Source organism: Papio anubis, chromosome 3 (assembly GCF_008728515.1).
Source record: "Papio anubis isolate 15944 chromosome 3, Panubis1.0, whole genome shotgun sequence".
Classification (NCBI taxonomy): domain Eukaryota; kingdom Metazoa; phylum Chordata; class Mammalia; order Primates; family Cercopithecidae; genus Papio; species Papio anubis.
The window spans coordinates 150,226,101-150,243,539 of NC_044978.1; the positions used below are offsets into that span (position 1 = coordinate 150,226,101).

At 35.3% G+C, this 17,439-nt stretch overlaps 1 protein-coding gene and 1 long non-coding RNA gene across 6 annotated transcripts in view; one reads left to right on the forward strand and one right to left on the reverse strand.

Annotated features, from left to right (window-relative positions):
• LOC103881181 overlaps positions 1-13,565 on the forward strand; it is a 39,771-nt gene extending 26,206 nt beyond the window's left edge. Inside the window, exons 2-3 of the long non-coding RNA XR_004182818.1 lie at positions 13,267-13,313; positions 13,476-13,565. This is a non-coding gene — a long non-coding RNA (uncharacterized LOC103881181). The remainder of the gene's footprint in view (positions 1-13,266; positions 13,314-13,475) is intronic.
• DTHD1 (death domain containing 1) overlaps positions 1-17,439 on the reverse strand; it is a 105,192-nt gene that overhangs the window by 63,147 nt on the left and 24,606 nt on the right. For 3 of the 5 annotated variants that reach the window (XM_031664664.1, XM_031664666.1, XM_031664663.1), the window contains one exon: positions 4,126-14,765. In XM_031664664.1, coding sequence (XP_031520524.1) covers positions 4,126-4,796 — 671 coding nt within the window. In that variant the 5' untranslated portion in view covers positions 4,797-14,765. Of the gene's footprint in view, positions 1-4,125; positions 14,766-14,950; positions 15,053-17,439 lie in introns of all 5 variants that reach the window. The other 2 variants (XM_031664667.1, XM_031664665.1) reach the window with 2 other exon arrangements.

Genomic DNA, 17,439 nt, shown 5'->3' on the forward strand with positions numbered 1-17,439 from the left:
ATAGGCCTTAACTAAACTAAAAATCTTCTACACAGCAAAATAAACAATCAGCAGAGAAAACAGACAACCCACAGAGTGGGAGAAAATCTTCTCAATCTACATATCCGACAAACGACTAATATCCAGAATCTGCAAGGAATTCAAACAAATCCACAAGTAAAAACAAACAATCCCACCAAAAAGTGAACTAAGGACATGTATAAACAATTATCAAAAGAAGATATACAAATGGTCAACAAATATATGAAAAAATGCTCAACATCACTAATTTTCAGGGAAATGCAAATCAAAATCACCGTGCAGTAACACCTTACTCCTGCAAGAATGGCCATAATAAAAAAACAAACAAAAAAGATGTCGGTGTGGATGCAGTGAAAAGGGAACACCAGTTTACATTCCCATCCTCAGTGTAAAAGTGTTTCCTTTTCACCGCATCCACACCAACACGTTTTTTGTTTGTTTGTTTTTTGATGTGAATGAGAAAATAAAATGTTTGTTTTTCCATTCCTGAGTAACTTCAGTTAATGTTCTCCAATTCCGTCCAGGTTGCTGTGAATGCCATTATTTCATTCCTCTTTATAGCTGAATAGTATTCCATGGCATGCATATATGTGTGTGTGTGTGTGTGTGTATATATAATATCTAATATATTACATACATTTCATATATAATATATAATATTTATATAATATATAAATATATATTATACATAAAATATTTACATACAAATATAATATATAAAATATATTTACATATAGCATATAATATATAAATATACAATATTATATATAATATAACATATAATATTTATTATATAACATATAATATATTATATATAACATATAATATATATTATATAAAACACATATTTATATATAATATATAAATATAAATATATAATTTGTCTTATATATTATGTAGTATATATTTAATATTATATAATATATAATAGGCCAATTATATAAATATATAAATTTATATATTATATAAATATTGTATATTATATAAATGTATCATATAAATATATTATATAATATATAAATATATAATATATAATTACAAATATAACATATTATATAATATTTATATAAATATTATATAATGTTTATATAAATATATAATATGTGATCGATTATATAATCATATATTTATGTAAATAAATATTTATAAAATATATAATATTTAATATTTATATATAATATTTCATATATTGTTATATATAATATGTAATTATATATAAGTATTACATACAAATACATTACATATTATATAAATATATAATATATAATATACATACATATAATATATTATATATAATATAATATATAATATATATAATTATATAATATAATACATTACATATGTATATGCACACACACATATATATATGCCATGGAATACTATTCAGCCATAAAGAGGAATGAAATAATGGCATTCACAGCAACACAGCAACCTGGGTGGAATCGGAGAACATTACTCTAACTGAAGTTACTCAGGAATGGAAAAACAAACATTTTATTATTTCCTCACTTATAAGTGGGAGCTAAGCTCTGAGGATTCAAAGGCATAAAAATGATACAATAGACTTTGGAGACTCTGGGGAAAGGGTGGGAGGGAGGTGAGGGATAAAAGACTACACATTGGGTACAGTATACAGTGCTCAGGTGATGGGTGCACCAAAATCTCAGAAATCACCACTAAAGAACTTATTCATGTAACCAAACACCACCTGTTCCCCTAAAACCTATTGAAATAAAAAATAAAGAAAAATTTTTTAATTAAAACTTTAAAAAATAAAATACAGGTATGTAGAACATGAAGACATATCAGTTAACAATGGACTGCACATATAATAGTGATCCTAAAAATTATAATACTGTATTTTTGCTGTACCATTTCTATGTTTAGATATGTTTAAATATGCAAATACTTACCATTGTGTTATAGATGTCTATAGTATTCCGTATAGTAACATACTTTACAGTCTGTGGCCTGGGAGCGATATGCTATACCATATAGACTAAGTGTGCAGTAGGCTGTACCATCTAGATTTGTATATGCACATTCTGCAGTGTTTGCATAATTGACAAAATCACCCAACCATGCATTTCTGTGAACATATTCCCATCTTTAAGTAACCGATGACTGTGATCACACTGGTTTATTCTAGCCTTATTTTCCCTTTTTGTGTACACCAGGACAGCCAGGAAGAGATAGGTTTCTTTCAGAAAGCTATCTGGGTTTATCACACACATCTTTTATGTGGCATGATAGTTTCCTAGGCCAAGGGATTGCAATGAGTACTCAACTTCTCAAATACACAAGCGAAGCACAATTGGTTTGGGTGCTGCAAAGAGGAAGTCACTAACCAGGAAACACCTAAAGGAGGTGTTAGAGGGAGTAGTTCAGGCAATGACTCATTAACCGATGCTTTGAGTCATTTCTGAATGTGAGAATATGAAGCTTCAATGTTTTTCTCAAGTGAAACAGGTAACCACATATAGACTACTTTAGCAGTTGTTTTGTCAGAGCGGTAGTTCTTACAAATCATGTAGGTCTATCATGCACTGAATACTCTCAAACATAAAATTCATCAGACTCTCTGACCTGTAGAAACATTACAGCCAAATTAGAACCACCTCTTCATTTTATAGCAAGATAATTAGGGTCAAAGTGAGCAAAATGACTTGCCTAAGATCATAGTCCTCAAAATGGTATCATACACCTGAAAGGGCATCAGCACATCACAGCAGAGATGGAGGTAATGGAACAATGGTGGTAAGTGGCAGGTGAAGAAAGTGGGAGTTTTTGGAGCTAAAATAAACGAATAGACTAACATTTACCTGGTGAGAATATCTGAAAAAGTGGCCTGGTGTTAGGTCGTTTAAGTGATTTTCTCATTTGACCTTACCAAATAATCCCAGGATGTATATATTATTTCTACAAATAAGAAAATGATGCTAAGAAATGAAGCAAGTTGCCCAGGGTCATAGAATTAGTATATAATAAAACAGAAAGTGAAATTTAAGTTTGTCTGATTCCCAAAACAAAATAATTTTTTTTCACTTCTAAGCGTGTTATGTTTGTCTGTGAAAATATGGGTGTGAATATCTTATTTTATATGGACAAATAGGGCCTTATTACCTCTTTGCACAGGAGATAAAATTTACAAAATAGATGGGTCTTTCTCACTTTTTTGAAGTCATGGTCTCCTAGAGAATCTGATGATAGTTCTAGACCATATCCAGGGAAATGAAATAGGTCTGAACATACACATTCAATTTTAAGTACCTCCCAAAGTTCATCCATGAAATCCCAAGAGTTCTACAGACACAGGCTTAAAACTCATAATGATTTTCTTGAGAATATAAATAAAGTGAATCCAAGGATAAAACATTCTCTCCAAATCTTCTAACTCCCTACAGTCTTCTAGTTTTTGTTACTATAATTGAAATAGTAGTAATTTGCATAGTGTTCATGATCTGGACAATTGATCATTTTAACTACTTTCCTGTCTACTCAATTCCTTCCTCTTTAAAAAAAAGGTAATGTGTTTCTTAAAGCTATAAGAAATACAGCTTTAAGATATATAACAATATTAATAATAGTGGCCATATAAATTTTCATAGGAGTGATTCAAGCTGAATTACTAATTTACAATATCTTTGGGAGATATGAAATGGAAATTTTATTCATGTATAAATACTATGCATGTTGCTATAGTCTAAATGTTTGTGTCTCCTCAAAATTCATGCAATGAAATCCTGGCCCCCAAGGTGATGGTATTAGGAGGTGGGTCCTTTTGGGAAATGATTAGGTCATGAGGGTGGAGTCCTTAGGAATGAGATTAATGCCTTTATAAAATAGGCCCAAGGGAGCTCATTCACTTTTTCCACCATGTTAGGACACAGCAAGAAGCCACCTCCCAGACACCAAATCTGCCAGCACTTTGATCTTGAATTTCCAAGCCTCCAGAACTGTGAGAGATAAATATCTGTTGTTTAAAAGCTACCCACTTTCTGATGTTTTGTTATAGCAGCCTGAATGTACTAAGACATGTACTGACTATAGAAACACACATATAAGTAGGCATACTTAAGCACTTCCCACATTGCATTTACTTACTCCTTTTCCATTATGTTATTCTTGTGCTTTATATTCTCTGAATCATTGAGAAGAGTACTATTTATATATTTCTTGGAGATATCACATATTATTGAGGACGTGGTCATCTCTTCTCTTGGGCTTTCTGAGGTTTCTTGAATTTCTCTCTCTGTTGTCTGGATTATGCCATGAATCTCTTTCCTGTTGCCATTTATGTTCTCAACAGTCGTGTGTTCTATTTGTTTATCATCTTCATTTTCTGCATTATCTGGGAACATTTTGTTCTGTGACTCTTCTTGCACCAGTACACATCCTTTTAGTGATGTATTGTTTTCTTTTTCCACTAATGCTGAACTCATATGTGTTTTATTTTTTTCTAACTGGACCTGGTTTGTGTAATGACTGTCCTCTCCATTTGTGGGAGAAACAGTAACTGTTTCTATGACATTTCGTTCCCCTCTTGCAGCAATGTCTGCTGCTTTGGTAATTTGAATGGAGGACATTGTCTGCTGTGGAGTACATTCATCATGCATGCCGCATAAATTACACATCTCCTTTTCTTCTTTCTTTAGAAGTGCAGCAGTACTCCCCAAATGTTCAGTTATTTTTATGAGGCAGTCTATGAAGGTAACGATTTCTACACACACATACATAGACACACAAAGAATAAATACAAAACTAAACCAAATCATGTGTCTGCATTGCCATCTAATGAAACATGGCAAGATAATTTTAGAAACCTACAAAGACCTTTACTAGGCATTTAAGCCAATCTCATGAAGGAGAAGTAATTGTACAACTGTCACTCTTTTAACAATTGTAGGATTGAAAACAAACCACTTTTAACATGGTAGCAAAGAGTAAATCTAATCCCTCTTGCTTATAAAGATACTTTGAATATTTAAAGGCAAATGTCATAACCTCTCACTCCCCCAATAAGAACTGAAGTCAACATCTCCCTCAATTGTTTTTCATTTGCTATGATTTTGAGAACTGTTCTTTTACCACTGGATGTACAATAGTTTATCAATGATCCATTTAAAATGCTGGGCTGAAAATTAGGTGAACACTCCAGATGTGGCTTGGTTGGCAGAAACACCATACCTCCATTATTTCTGCCAATGTAGATGCTACATTTTGGAGCCCAGTTACTGCTATAATAATTGGATTAGGTTCATACTATTCCTCCTGATGAATTTGTGACCACTGGAAATTTTCAAATTAGTCCTTCAGAGAATAGCTCTGACCATACCAATTCTCTGATTGGAACGTGAAGTGACTTTTCAAAGCCTACTAACTCAGGTCAACCTTCTTCATTCTGGAGTAAACTCTCAGTATGGTCAAATCTGATATAATCTCTCACTCCATCATCATTCTTCCCACGCTCCTATTTGTTCATCCTGCTTCTCCTCACTATTAAGGTCACCTGATGAGTTCTTGCAGGCTTAGTGCCTCTCTAGTCTTTAGAATTCAGTTCTAAACTAAAGAATATGTAATTTAAGGCCCCATAACTTAGTGTTTTTAAAACCATCACCAAATCATCCCTTCGCCAAGTCCTTGTTTTTTTCTGAATATATATTTGTCTTGTTATGTTGCCAAGGACCATGTTCCATTCCCTCCAGAGATTAAAGGTCTGATTTTGGGCTGCAGCTGATGGCTTCTCAGTCATGCTGCCTTTGGAAAGATTTCCCTGATGCCCACTATTTGCCCTTTAGACTGAATTTCTTAATATCGTCTACCCTGGATTTCATCATAGATGGAACCTGCCCACTTATCTTGATACTGTATTATTTAGAGTTGAATTTCATGATGCCACCTAGATGCTTATCTGGAGTAACTGTTGTTATCTAGGATTATATTCATCAGATTCCACATTCTTCCTGCCCTGCTGTATTTTTCCACATCCATAACTGGACCTATTCCCAAGAATCCCTTTCCAGCCTCAGTGTATAGGGATCCAATTCCCTATCCCAACCCACTCCAGTCTTCCCAGGAATTGTGCAATTAATAAGTCTAAGCTCAAATGACCCTAGAGATAGAATATTATATTCTGATTAAAAAAAAAAAAATACTAGCTCTGCCTCAAACTAGGCCTGTATTTTCCTGTCTCTTAAGTCTTGGATCCTACAAAAAATACCAACTCTCTATTTCCTGCTGCATAAGTCCAATTCACTCTTTAAACTTCAGCTTAAATACTACATTTTTCTAGCAAACTTCTCAATTCCCCACCCTACAGATGGGATTTAAAATGCTTCTGAAGTCCAAAAGCACTTCATTCAAGTGTTTCTAATGGGACTGGCCCCAATGTCCCTGGCATTATTGTGCATTTGTCTCGACTTATTTCCCGTATGAAATTGTTAGTCTCTTGTGGACAGAAACTCCATCTTAGCCTTGTTGGTATGCTCATAGTCCCTCTCAGATCTTGCCATAATCAATATTTCTTAGAGAAAGATTAAGTTATAAAAAAATACTTGCCTTTTCTCCAGACACATTGATTCTCCTTGTCAAGCAGCACATGCAGCTGCTGGCAGGTGGAATGCAGGGTGCCTGCGGCGTGCTCCAGCAGCTGGTGAAGGGCCCTGCTGAGCTCCTGACCCAGAAAGACCACAGTGGCCATCCAAGTGGCCCCACCAGCCCCCTCACAAAGGTCATCACCCAGGAGTGCCTGCTTTAGCATCTGGTTTTGTCTCCAAATCTGCTTCAATATTTGGCCCAGTTTACCTGAGCCCATGTATTCCGTATCCATTTTATGGTACAAAGTGATATTTTCTCTCCTGCCAGCAAAGCCTAAAGGTTTTGCAAATTCAAACTTGGTGATGGTTATGTGTCCTAAACTCTAGGAGATGATCCAAGTCAGCTGGCCAAGCACCTTCTCACAACATAGTGGTTTATTCAGTTTGGTGTTGACTAGTGAAAAGTTACTAGGTAACCAAAGAAGGGGCGTTACTGTACCGTGTGTGCTACTGTGTACAGAATACATTAATCACTGGGGTAGAGCTAACTCACACGATCCAACTCTCTATGTGAGTTTTACAAAATCAATATACTGTGGAAGTCCCAAATACTTTCCAAGTTTTCAGGCAACAAAATATGGATTCCAGGTGGGATAAGAAGTTTATTAATCAAAAGTAAACTGTTAGAACAATATTGCTGGCAGGATTCCTGTAAACTTAAAAATATTTATGAATAAAATAATGTGATGTCTGATTTGCTTCTAAATAATCTAGGAGCATAGGGGTTGGTAGAGGTATAAAATGTGCTGAAAAAATTAATAAATGTTGAAGCTGGATATGGTTACACATGGGGTCTTGACAAGTCACTCTAATTAATGTGTATATGTATAGTATTTTTATAACCAAGAGTTTAAAAAGATTCCTCTACTGGAGCAGAGCCTATTACCATTGGTTAGGTAAGTATAATTAGCATCTTCTTATATGGTAAATCTGCAGAGACTGAGATAAGAACTTGGCCTCTAATAATTTCCCTCTAATTGGATAAAATGCCCCTTCACTGAAAGAAAGCAAACCTGAAGAGTAGCTTTCTCAAACTAGCAAGAAGTCTTTACCATGTGTAATTAAAATTCAGATACAACAAGCTCTCCCCACTGCTGCCTGTCTGCCTGCCAGCACATCATATATGGGGCTATGCAATACAGCACTTGGGGGTATTTGGAGGAAACCAGAACAGTCTGCCTCCCTCTCTCCAATCCCACTGCTCAAGGAAGGGAGAACACACACCCACGCCAAAGGGAGAGGGCAGTGAGTACATTCCAGAGAGGCTCATGTTCCCTCAGGGGTACTGGAACAAAATGAAAGCTTTTCAAAGGGAAGCCAGAGTGCTTCCCTCCCACAGGCAACACATTATCTCATCTTAAGCCCTGGAGTTCTAAGGGCTACACTCAGAGCACCTGGAAGACAAGATGGGGAAAAACAAGCCCAGAGAATAAATAATGAAGAATGACTGCCACTGCAGTAAAGACTGTCAAAGCCTCTGAAGGAAAAGGAAAGGAGCAGTATTGAATGACTGGTGGCTGCGGAGTGGAGAGGTGCTTCTTCGCTATTATGTGTCTTATTTTTTCAGTTAACTTCTGTTCACTGAAAAGGGGGCCTTTTTTGCAACATGAGTTCCTATCACTTCATGGATTGGATCATATGAATCTTCTCAAACTAAAGACTCACTCATTCATTTTATTTTCTTTCTCTTACTCCTTAAAGAGATGTCATTCTCAAAAATAATGTATACATGGCTTTAATTCAATGCCTATTTTGAAAACTCCTGTAGCATTTACTGTGGGACAGGAACTAAGTGCTGGAGGTCAGCCCTTTTTAGGACTTCAAGAGACAGGTGCATGAACAGATTATTAAAATAAAGCTTAGACTGTGTTGAGAGCTAGAGAAGTATAAAGAAAAAGTATCATAAAAGCTTTGAGGAGTTTAAAAAAAAATTCTGCTTAGAGGCCTGGAAAATGTTTGAATTAGAAACTAAAGGATAAGCAGGCTATAGAGTAAAAGAAAAAACTATTCCAGCATAGGAAATAATATGATCAAAGTCATGGCGTCATGAGATTACACAGTAGGATCAAAAATGTAAAAGTATGGCTTTGGAGGAAGGTTCAGTTAATGAGTCAAGAAAAGTGGCAAATGAAGAGTTCAATAATTGTGGAGAGTGAGGAGAAGAAATTAGAATTTTGGTTTACAGATAAGAGAGAAATTGAATAGATTTAAATCAGGCTGCAATGTGATGAAATCTGTGCTTCAGAGATGCAGCTGTATTAGACAACAGAGATATAAGAGTTAGGAGGCTTGAAGGTCTGTACTAAAACAGCAATAGAGCAGATGAAAGAAGGGGATGGCATGAGAGGGGTTTTGAAGTATAGTGGATAGAACTTACTAAACTTACCAAACCATCAGATTATAGGGAGAGGACTAGAAAGCACTGAAAATGCATCCATTTATTTATTTGAGAAATAAATATACTAAGAACTATGCTTAGTATTAGAATATGACTAAAATATTTAATTTAGGTGATTACATAGACTATAAAACTATTAAGGAATTTAAGAGGGACATTGGGCTTGATGGGTAGAAAATTTGTTTAATTTTAGATTTGTTGAGTTTGAAGTAACTCAGAAAAATTCCTTAGAATGTGTTTGAAGTTGAAAAATTAGAATAATATTGGTATATTTGAATGTCATCAGTAAATAAGTGGTACATGAATCCCTGGAAGTAGATTAATGGAGAATTTACCAGGCACATTTTAAGTATTGAATAAAACTGATCATGAAATGCTGCCTGATCACTTCAGCAATCTACATTTATTTCTAGATATGTGGGAAAATCCTTTCTCAGGGAGAAAAAACAAACCCAGACATTCTCTTTGTTTCATTCACATTTGCTATCCTCAAGTTTAAACTTGTTCTCTGTTTGACTTCTTAGGAACATATAATATTTGCAAAGTGAGACCTACCACAGGCCACGCTGCATTTACTTGTTAAAACATGCATCGGCATGTTCCTGCACCTTGTTTTCCATTAATTGATGTCACTAACCACAGAAAGAACAGACATTTGCAGTCAAGACACCTACAGAAGTTCACTGCAGAAATTCATCTGAATGGTTTTAACATTTGATTATCATCTTCATTGTAGCTACTAATTATTATGACTCCTTTTACTTTCTTACTGAGAATTCAGTGCTTCCATTGACGTTAGTTTGCAGTCTTGAATTCATACCATTATGTGGTCAAAAGACAATAGTTTTTCTTAACATTAAAAGTATTCAAGTGGATTAGAAATAAAATTCAAATAGTAGGATAGTTCCTGTTTACTACCTAAAGAAATAAAAATATGCAATACGGCTATCAATGACAGGCTATTAATTTCAAAGGAAGTGAAGACAATAAAGTTTTAAAGCGTAATGAAGAGTGCTATTTTTCATGGCATTTATAGTGGGTAGTGGTGGGTAGGTCAGATGTAAGCAAAAGAGTTATGCATGCCTGAAGTATTATGAGTCAATGTTATTAGTTCTATAATGTGATTTTATTTTCATTGAATTTCTGTAGTTGCCTACATCAGAGACTTTGGTACTTACAGTCCAGAATAATTGTTCCCCTTTTGAACATTCATATTGAATGTCTGGTCATCTTTTGTCTGTTTAAGATAAACTCATGCATTTGGATGATGAGCGGATGGAGAAGGAAAATAAATTGTTTTCTTTTTGTTGTGTTTTTGTTTTCTTTAGTAACTTTTGGACTAGTAAAATATAAATTATACATTCAAATTTTTAATGTGCTTATCAATTTTAAAATGTTTTCAAAGACCAAGTGGTAAAAATCAAAGCTGCTAACACTTCTGATTAAACAAAGTAGATTAGATATATATTCCATATCTGATTTCTAGCGAGATGCCCTGGAAAGGATAAAACGATATACAAATCCCAAAAGATAAAGAAAATGGGTGATAATAGACAAAAGATGTCAATGAACTCCTGGAAGACTAAAAGCAGATGGGCAAGTAGTAAATAACCAAACAGAGCTGAAACCTAAGCACCCAGACAGTGGGAAATAGGTGAGTTCTTGTCACAGAATCTCAGCAGTTCCCGGAATTAGAGACAGTTAGGACCTCTGAAAATAAAGGTGAACTTAGGGCGGTAAACAGGTGCTTTTGTTGAAACTCTGTTTGGAGAGCAGGTAGATTCCTAGATTCCTCTCTTCTGCCCCAAAGAGCTAGGCAATAGTCTCTCCCATCCATCAGAAGCTAGAGACTTCCTCTATGAATAAATGGGGGCAGCAAAGCTCAGCAGAGCAGAGAGCTGGAGGGGGTGCTATGCTGACAATGAGGTTAAGTGAAATTCTACAACGTTAAACTATGAGATCCCGCTCAATTCTTCTGCTCAACTCCAGGAACACAGGCTGGGAAGCATAACCTCCCAGGAAGAAAACGCAAAGTTTCCTCCACAGAGTAACTGAACACTCCATGAGAAAAACCTACTGACAGTGAAACTTTCAGTGTCCCTCTCCCTATTTCCAACCCCAAAAGCCTACTCTGCCTCCGTCAGATCATCCACAGTGAAGCTCCACATCATATAAAGATTCCAAACTAGGCTCTTCATGCCTCACTTTAAGTGGAATAACAACCAAGGAGGTCGGGCATTTGAAAAAGCCTCTAATATAAAGCTAGAGACTAAAGTAAACAAACACAATTAAAGAACTTGGGGGGGAAAAAAACAGAACTTCCCTGTGTTTACAGGGAAGAGAAAATATCAAATGAATCTATAATTAGCATGTTCAGAGTCTAGGATAAGAAAAAATAATGCACTCACAAGTGAAGAAAATATTTTCTTTAAAAGGGGAGCATTACGGCAATAAGACTCACAAAAATTAAATTATGATAATAGAATTTTCTTAATATGGCAAAGAAAAAGCGGTTGAGTAAATTCCCCAAAACGTCAAACAAAAAGACAAAGAGATGGACAATAGGGGTAAAATGGAGGTTAAGAAAATTAAAGGTTAAATCCAAGTGGTCCCACTAATATGAGTTCTGGAAAGAGAAAACAGAATGAATGAAATTATCAAGGAAATAATATAGAAATATTTCTCAGAATTAAAGTATATGATATTCTAGACAGAAAGAGCCCAGAACAGTATATGCAAAAAATAATCATAACCAGTCATATCAAATTCACACCAAGGATCAACATTCCAGTAGCCTCAAAAGAGGGAAAAAACTGTCACATTTAAATCAAAAGGCATTGAACTTCTCAACAGCAACACTAAGACCTAGCAAATAATAAGTGATTTCAATATTGTGAGGGAAACGTCTTTCCAATTCAGGAATCTTTTTCTGCCAAAACATCATTCAGGTGTGCAGAGAAAGAAAGGGCATTTTCGGGTAGGCAAATGTCAAACGATTTATCTCCCGTGTACCCATTTTTGGGAAGCCACTCACATGAACTCTATCACAAGCAACAGAATGACACAAGAAAAACGCAGACATAGGAGTCAGGAACTGGAAAATCCAGCAAAAGAGAGATTTAAAGCTAAATCAAACGCTTTAAATGATGTCCCAGGGCGACAGCAATGCTGTGGTCCTAGAAAGCCCCCATTCCAGACTCCAGCAGTCACCTGAGTGCTTCAGAAGTCTGTCTGCAAGCAGAAAAAATTGAACTGACAAATTAGCTGATGTTTTAAACATTTTAAGAGAAATTTTACAATTCTATTAGAGAATTGAGGAAAAGAATTGTTGATAACTTAGCAACAGAAACAAAAGACAATTATTAAAACCAGCAAAAACTAAATTGTAAAGAAAAGGATATATAATTATAGTGTATCGCATAGTTCTGTTATGAATAATATTGACATAGCCACAATAATAAAGATGTCCATAATTACTTTAAAATAAAAAGTGTGATATATGTGTATTATTAGGATGGGCATAGGAGGCATGTACATAGAGAATGTATATAGCAGCGTGGATACAAGAGAGCAAAAAGTCTTATTTCTACAGCAGGAAGTCAAATATTTAAAAATAAATCAAACATTTAAAAACAAAGAAAAACTATTAGGAATCTGGAGGTAAGTGCCAGAAGAAACTTCTAAAAAGTTTAATGTGATTGCCTCTGGGAAAAGGCATAGGAAGGAACTAGGCAACTCCTGACTTCCAGGAGCTAGCCTGGCACCACCAGCAAAGCCCCGGGGTTGCTATCAGCTGTCCTGGCACTCACAGGTAGGTGTTAGCATTCTGTTGAACATTAAAAAAAAAAAAAAATCACATGACATCATCTACTATGATGGATCAAAACAAATTGAAGATCACTCTACAATCATGTCTAAACACATGAGCATTGTTTAAGCCACAAAATACAAAACATTCCTCTCTCTCAGCTAATACGAATGAGGACTGTTTCTTAACAATTGCATCTTTAGCATTACTGTAGTCCACCCTCTCTAAAGATAAGACTTATTGAGATAGCCAATCACAGATCATAACCACTTTTAGACAGCATCCAATTCAGAGCGGGAAACTTCCGTCGGTTCACCCAACCAAAGCCCAAATCCTGTTATAAGTCCCTTTTAACATCCTTTACCTGAGACACCCCTGGATTCTCTGTGGTGTAAGTTTTCCCTCACTGAAATGGGTAATGAGTCCTGCTTATTCAATTACAGGTGTGCTGCTGATGGCATTATGCTTGAGGACAATGACAGACGCTCAGGTACTTGGGGAGGGAGAAGGGCAAGCTGCAATGATCTATTGCTTTTCTTTCAAGTTGTTGTTCATACTATATGATTTTTTAAAACTATATGTGTTATGTTACTTTGATATAAACTAAATTCGGATGTTAACAATGAAATAAGCCAAATGCTGCATTCCCTAGGGATCCTTCGATGGTGATATTAAGGTTGACACAACGCATCACTTCAAGTGGGTTACATCAGATCAGCAAACATACTCTCCACTGAGTTTGTAAGAAGTAATTCACCATTTGAAAATGCTTGGAATTTGGTGGCATATGCTCAAGAATGAACTCAAATTTAAAGCAATCAAATGAACTGGGCATGAATTTCAAACAGAGGTAGAGTAACTACCATCTGGTAATGGCTTAATATCAAATACTTCATCTGGATCACAGAGCTCTAGATACAGCAGAAGGTCAACAAATGTTTGATGATTAAGACAATGTTGAAATGTAATAAACAATTCACACATTCTTTTAAGAAAATCATGTCATTCTCCCACCTAGAAATTAATTAATAAAATTCCTTAATATCACAAAATATGTGATCAGGTTCAAATTTCCAATTGTCTCTCAAAAGCCACAATTATTTTTACACAATTTTTAAGAAGTAGGTTCCAAATACAGTCCTCAAAGGCAACTAAATCTCTTTTAATAATTCTCATATGAATTATGACAACTGAAAAATGTATTAAAAACATATTATATGCCAACAATGGAGAAATTTAATTATAGGCTAGAAAATTATCTTTCATTTTTGTCATTTTTATGTGAATGAGGAACAGAGGTAAAGGAATTAATTTGAAAGAAGTCACCAAAATTGAAAAGTCAGTAGACATATTTGCAGAGATATTTTCATTCCTTTGTGTTTAAGTAAATTCTTTACTATTCCATTAAAGTAGTTATTGATTTTGAGATGTTTTGTTTTACATAGAAGTTTAGTATTGAAAGTTCTTATTGGCAAGTTCTGCATTCAGTATGTAAAGAAAATGGTTTGGTGTGAAGAACTGAACTGGAACTGAAAAGTAATTATGAGTATTCAATTATTTGGTTAACAAAAGCTCCTTCTTAACACCATTAATGGCCTCTGAAATTAACATCAATGTTTTGGATTACAGCTTTGCAACATGTCTCTGTGAGTCACTGTTGTGTTTGTAAAGATTATGACTCTTTATACAGTCATGGGCCTGTGACATGAAACCAGTGAAATAAATTTCATGAAACCAATGAAATAAAAACTAGACAGTTTTATCTTCTGTCAAAATCTTCTGAGACAGATGTTAAAATGAGGGTGTGCCAGATGCATTGCTACAGTATACTTTATGGTATCACAGTATTTGGAATGTGTTTCTGTGCCATCTTCATTGCTGGACTTCTACCAGGATGTGACTAGTGACTAGTGACTAGTGACTAGTGATTTGAGAAGCAGTTCTGAAAAAGACAAAGAAGAAACACCTGAATGAAAAAGAGTTTTTAAAAAAGGAGACAAAGAAAAGGTCTTATATGTTCTGACACTAACATATCCTCCCAAATCACTTCCAGGTTCTCTGTTTTACTTCTGGACAATCATAAAAAAATTCATCAATTAAATGTGACTGTCCTGTTTTAGATCTTACCTCCTTAAAAAGTCCTTTCTACCTGCACTCCATGACATCTCTTAGAGACGTCGTACACTCATCCCTTTGAATGTTGAATTGTCAGCAAAAATATCCCTCGCACTGTAAAAATAAATTTGCAAGAATCAAATTCTTCAGCATAAACTCAACACTCAACATCAAGAAAAATCTATCTTGAAGTAGGGAAATGATGCAAAAGAATGCCTGATTTGTTGCTTTTTAGAAATATTTGAGCTCTTCCAGCTAAATGTGCATGAGCTGAGAATACCTCAGGAGCCCATAGTGTTCATCATTACTAGAAGGGTGACATTGTACACAATGAGCCTTCAAGAGTCTTTGTTTCTCACATATATATATGTGGGTATATATCTCATATATATATGTGGGTATTAACCATGTCCAGTATCAGAAGAGAAAATATTATCAATCTTCTTTTTTACTTTACTTCCCCTCATCATTGTTCTTATCACCAGGTTCAGGGACATTCTAGAACCTCAGTGGGTGGCAATGAGTGGGAGGAACAGCCATGGCTGGACCTAGGCTAGCATGTTCATTATGAAATCATCACTGGCATCTCCTTTCTGGCCATGTTTCCCATCCAACTACCTCTTTCAATATACCTTCCAAGTTACTCTTTATCTCTTGCTGCTTTGCGTCATCTGTCAAAAATTACCTGAATAAACCCACTTTCATTAGAGTCTTGGCAGGTGTCGAGTCTCCTCATCAGCATTATTTGATGATGATGATGATGATGATTATTATTATTTTTGAACAGAGTCTCGCTGTGTCGCCCAGGTTGGAGCGCAGTGGCACAGTCTTGGCTCACTGCAACCCCTACTTCTGGGGTTCAAGCGATTCTCGTGCCTCAGCCACCAGAGTAGCTGGGACTACAGGCATGCACCACCACACATGGCTAATTTTGTAATTTTAGTAGAAAGGGGGGTTTGCCATGTTGGCCAGGCCGGTCTCACACTCCTGGACTCAAATTATCCACCCACCTCGGCATCCCAAAATGCTGAGAGCCACCATGCCAGGCCCTATTTGAACTTTTAAAGAGTGAATCTGTAATAATAAAATCTGAAGCTTCTATGGGATGCCTCTCCAGGTGCATCTCAGCCTATGTGTTACGTTTGTATGTGAAATGATATCATTAGGAGCATTTGTTTTCAGTACTGTCAGAAATACATAACTACTAACTGTTTCATTTCTTAATTCAGAATTAGCTGTAACAGTCCAAGGAAGCTGCATTTGATTTTTTAAAATTTATTTTAACTCCTTGTGATAAAAATGAGAGCAAGGGTGAATTAATTTCTATCCTAGTGGAGAAGTCATTTTTGTTAGGACAGAGGCTATCCAAGATTGTGCTACTGTTTAAAGATGTTATTGCAGTTACTGGCAGACCCAGATAACAGCTCTGATGTAATCCCAGATTCCCATATTGAATTAAATGTGATTTGGGTTATTTAGGTCACATATTGAAGAAATGCCCTTTCCGTGTCATTTCTCTGTAAATAGTGGGTGTCCTTTGGTTTTCTCTATAATATACATTTATTTTTGGAGCTCATTAAACAGGTTAGGCAATTTAAATAGGTCTAGTCAGTAGACAGGAGTTAAAGCTGAGGATAGAGAAACTCTCTGTGGTATTATCTAACACACAAGATGAGGGTTGTTCTTAATTCTTGGCTCCTACCTACAAAAGCACTGAAAGAGCCATTTGAAAATAAAGTCTTAAAATCAGATCCATACTTGAAATGGAAAAAAAAAAAAAAAGACTTATCGCCTTTTATATTTGCATTTCTTAGGAATATTAATTTTGTTTTAAAAGCAAAATCTTTAATAGATAGTGGATGTTATAAGTGCCATTTTGTCCAGGTGGGGGTGAGAGTAAGGAAATTTGAGCTTAAATAGTATAGTACAATTTGTTTTCCCCATCTCTCGTCTCATAACTGCTTTTGCTGCAAATACGTGGTTGCAATCGCTTCTTAATCTTAAATCAATCTGCATTTTTGAAAGTCTAAAATAAACTGAGTGCTTAGGAGTTAACGATCTCATTATACTTCAGTAATGGTGCCATATGAATTCATGTGATTATACAGGATAGTACAATAAAGTCAGAACCTCTGATGGGAAGTGGCTTCCTTGTGTCTTGAAGGAGTTAATTCCTCAGTGTCTCAATTATGTTCTAAGAAGGACCAATGATACTAGGAAATATATGCCAGAATGTTCAGTACTAGAGGACTTCTCTTATTTCAAAGGTACAAGACTAATAATATATTCACTCATGGAAGAAACTGTTGCCTCTGTTTGGGTTCTTTTAAAAACCACAATTTCATTCATTAAATTTTCAAAATGTTAAAGATACCTTAGAATAGTAAAAAGGAGTAATTTCTAAAAAACTGATGATTACTAATTGAGTATCTGGAAGTACAAGGAGCCCTCGGATTATATTTTATGAAATAAGATGTAAGATTTTAAGACATGCATTGTCA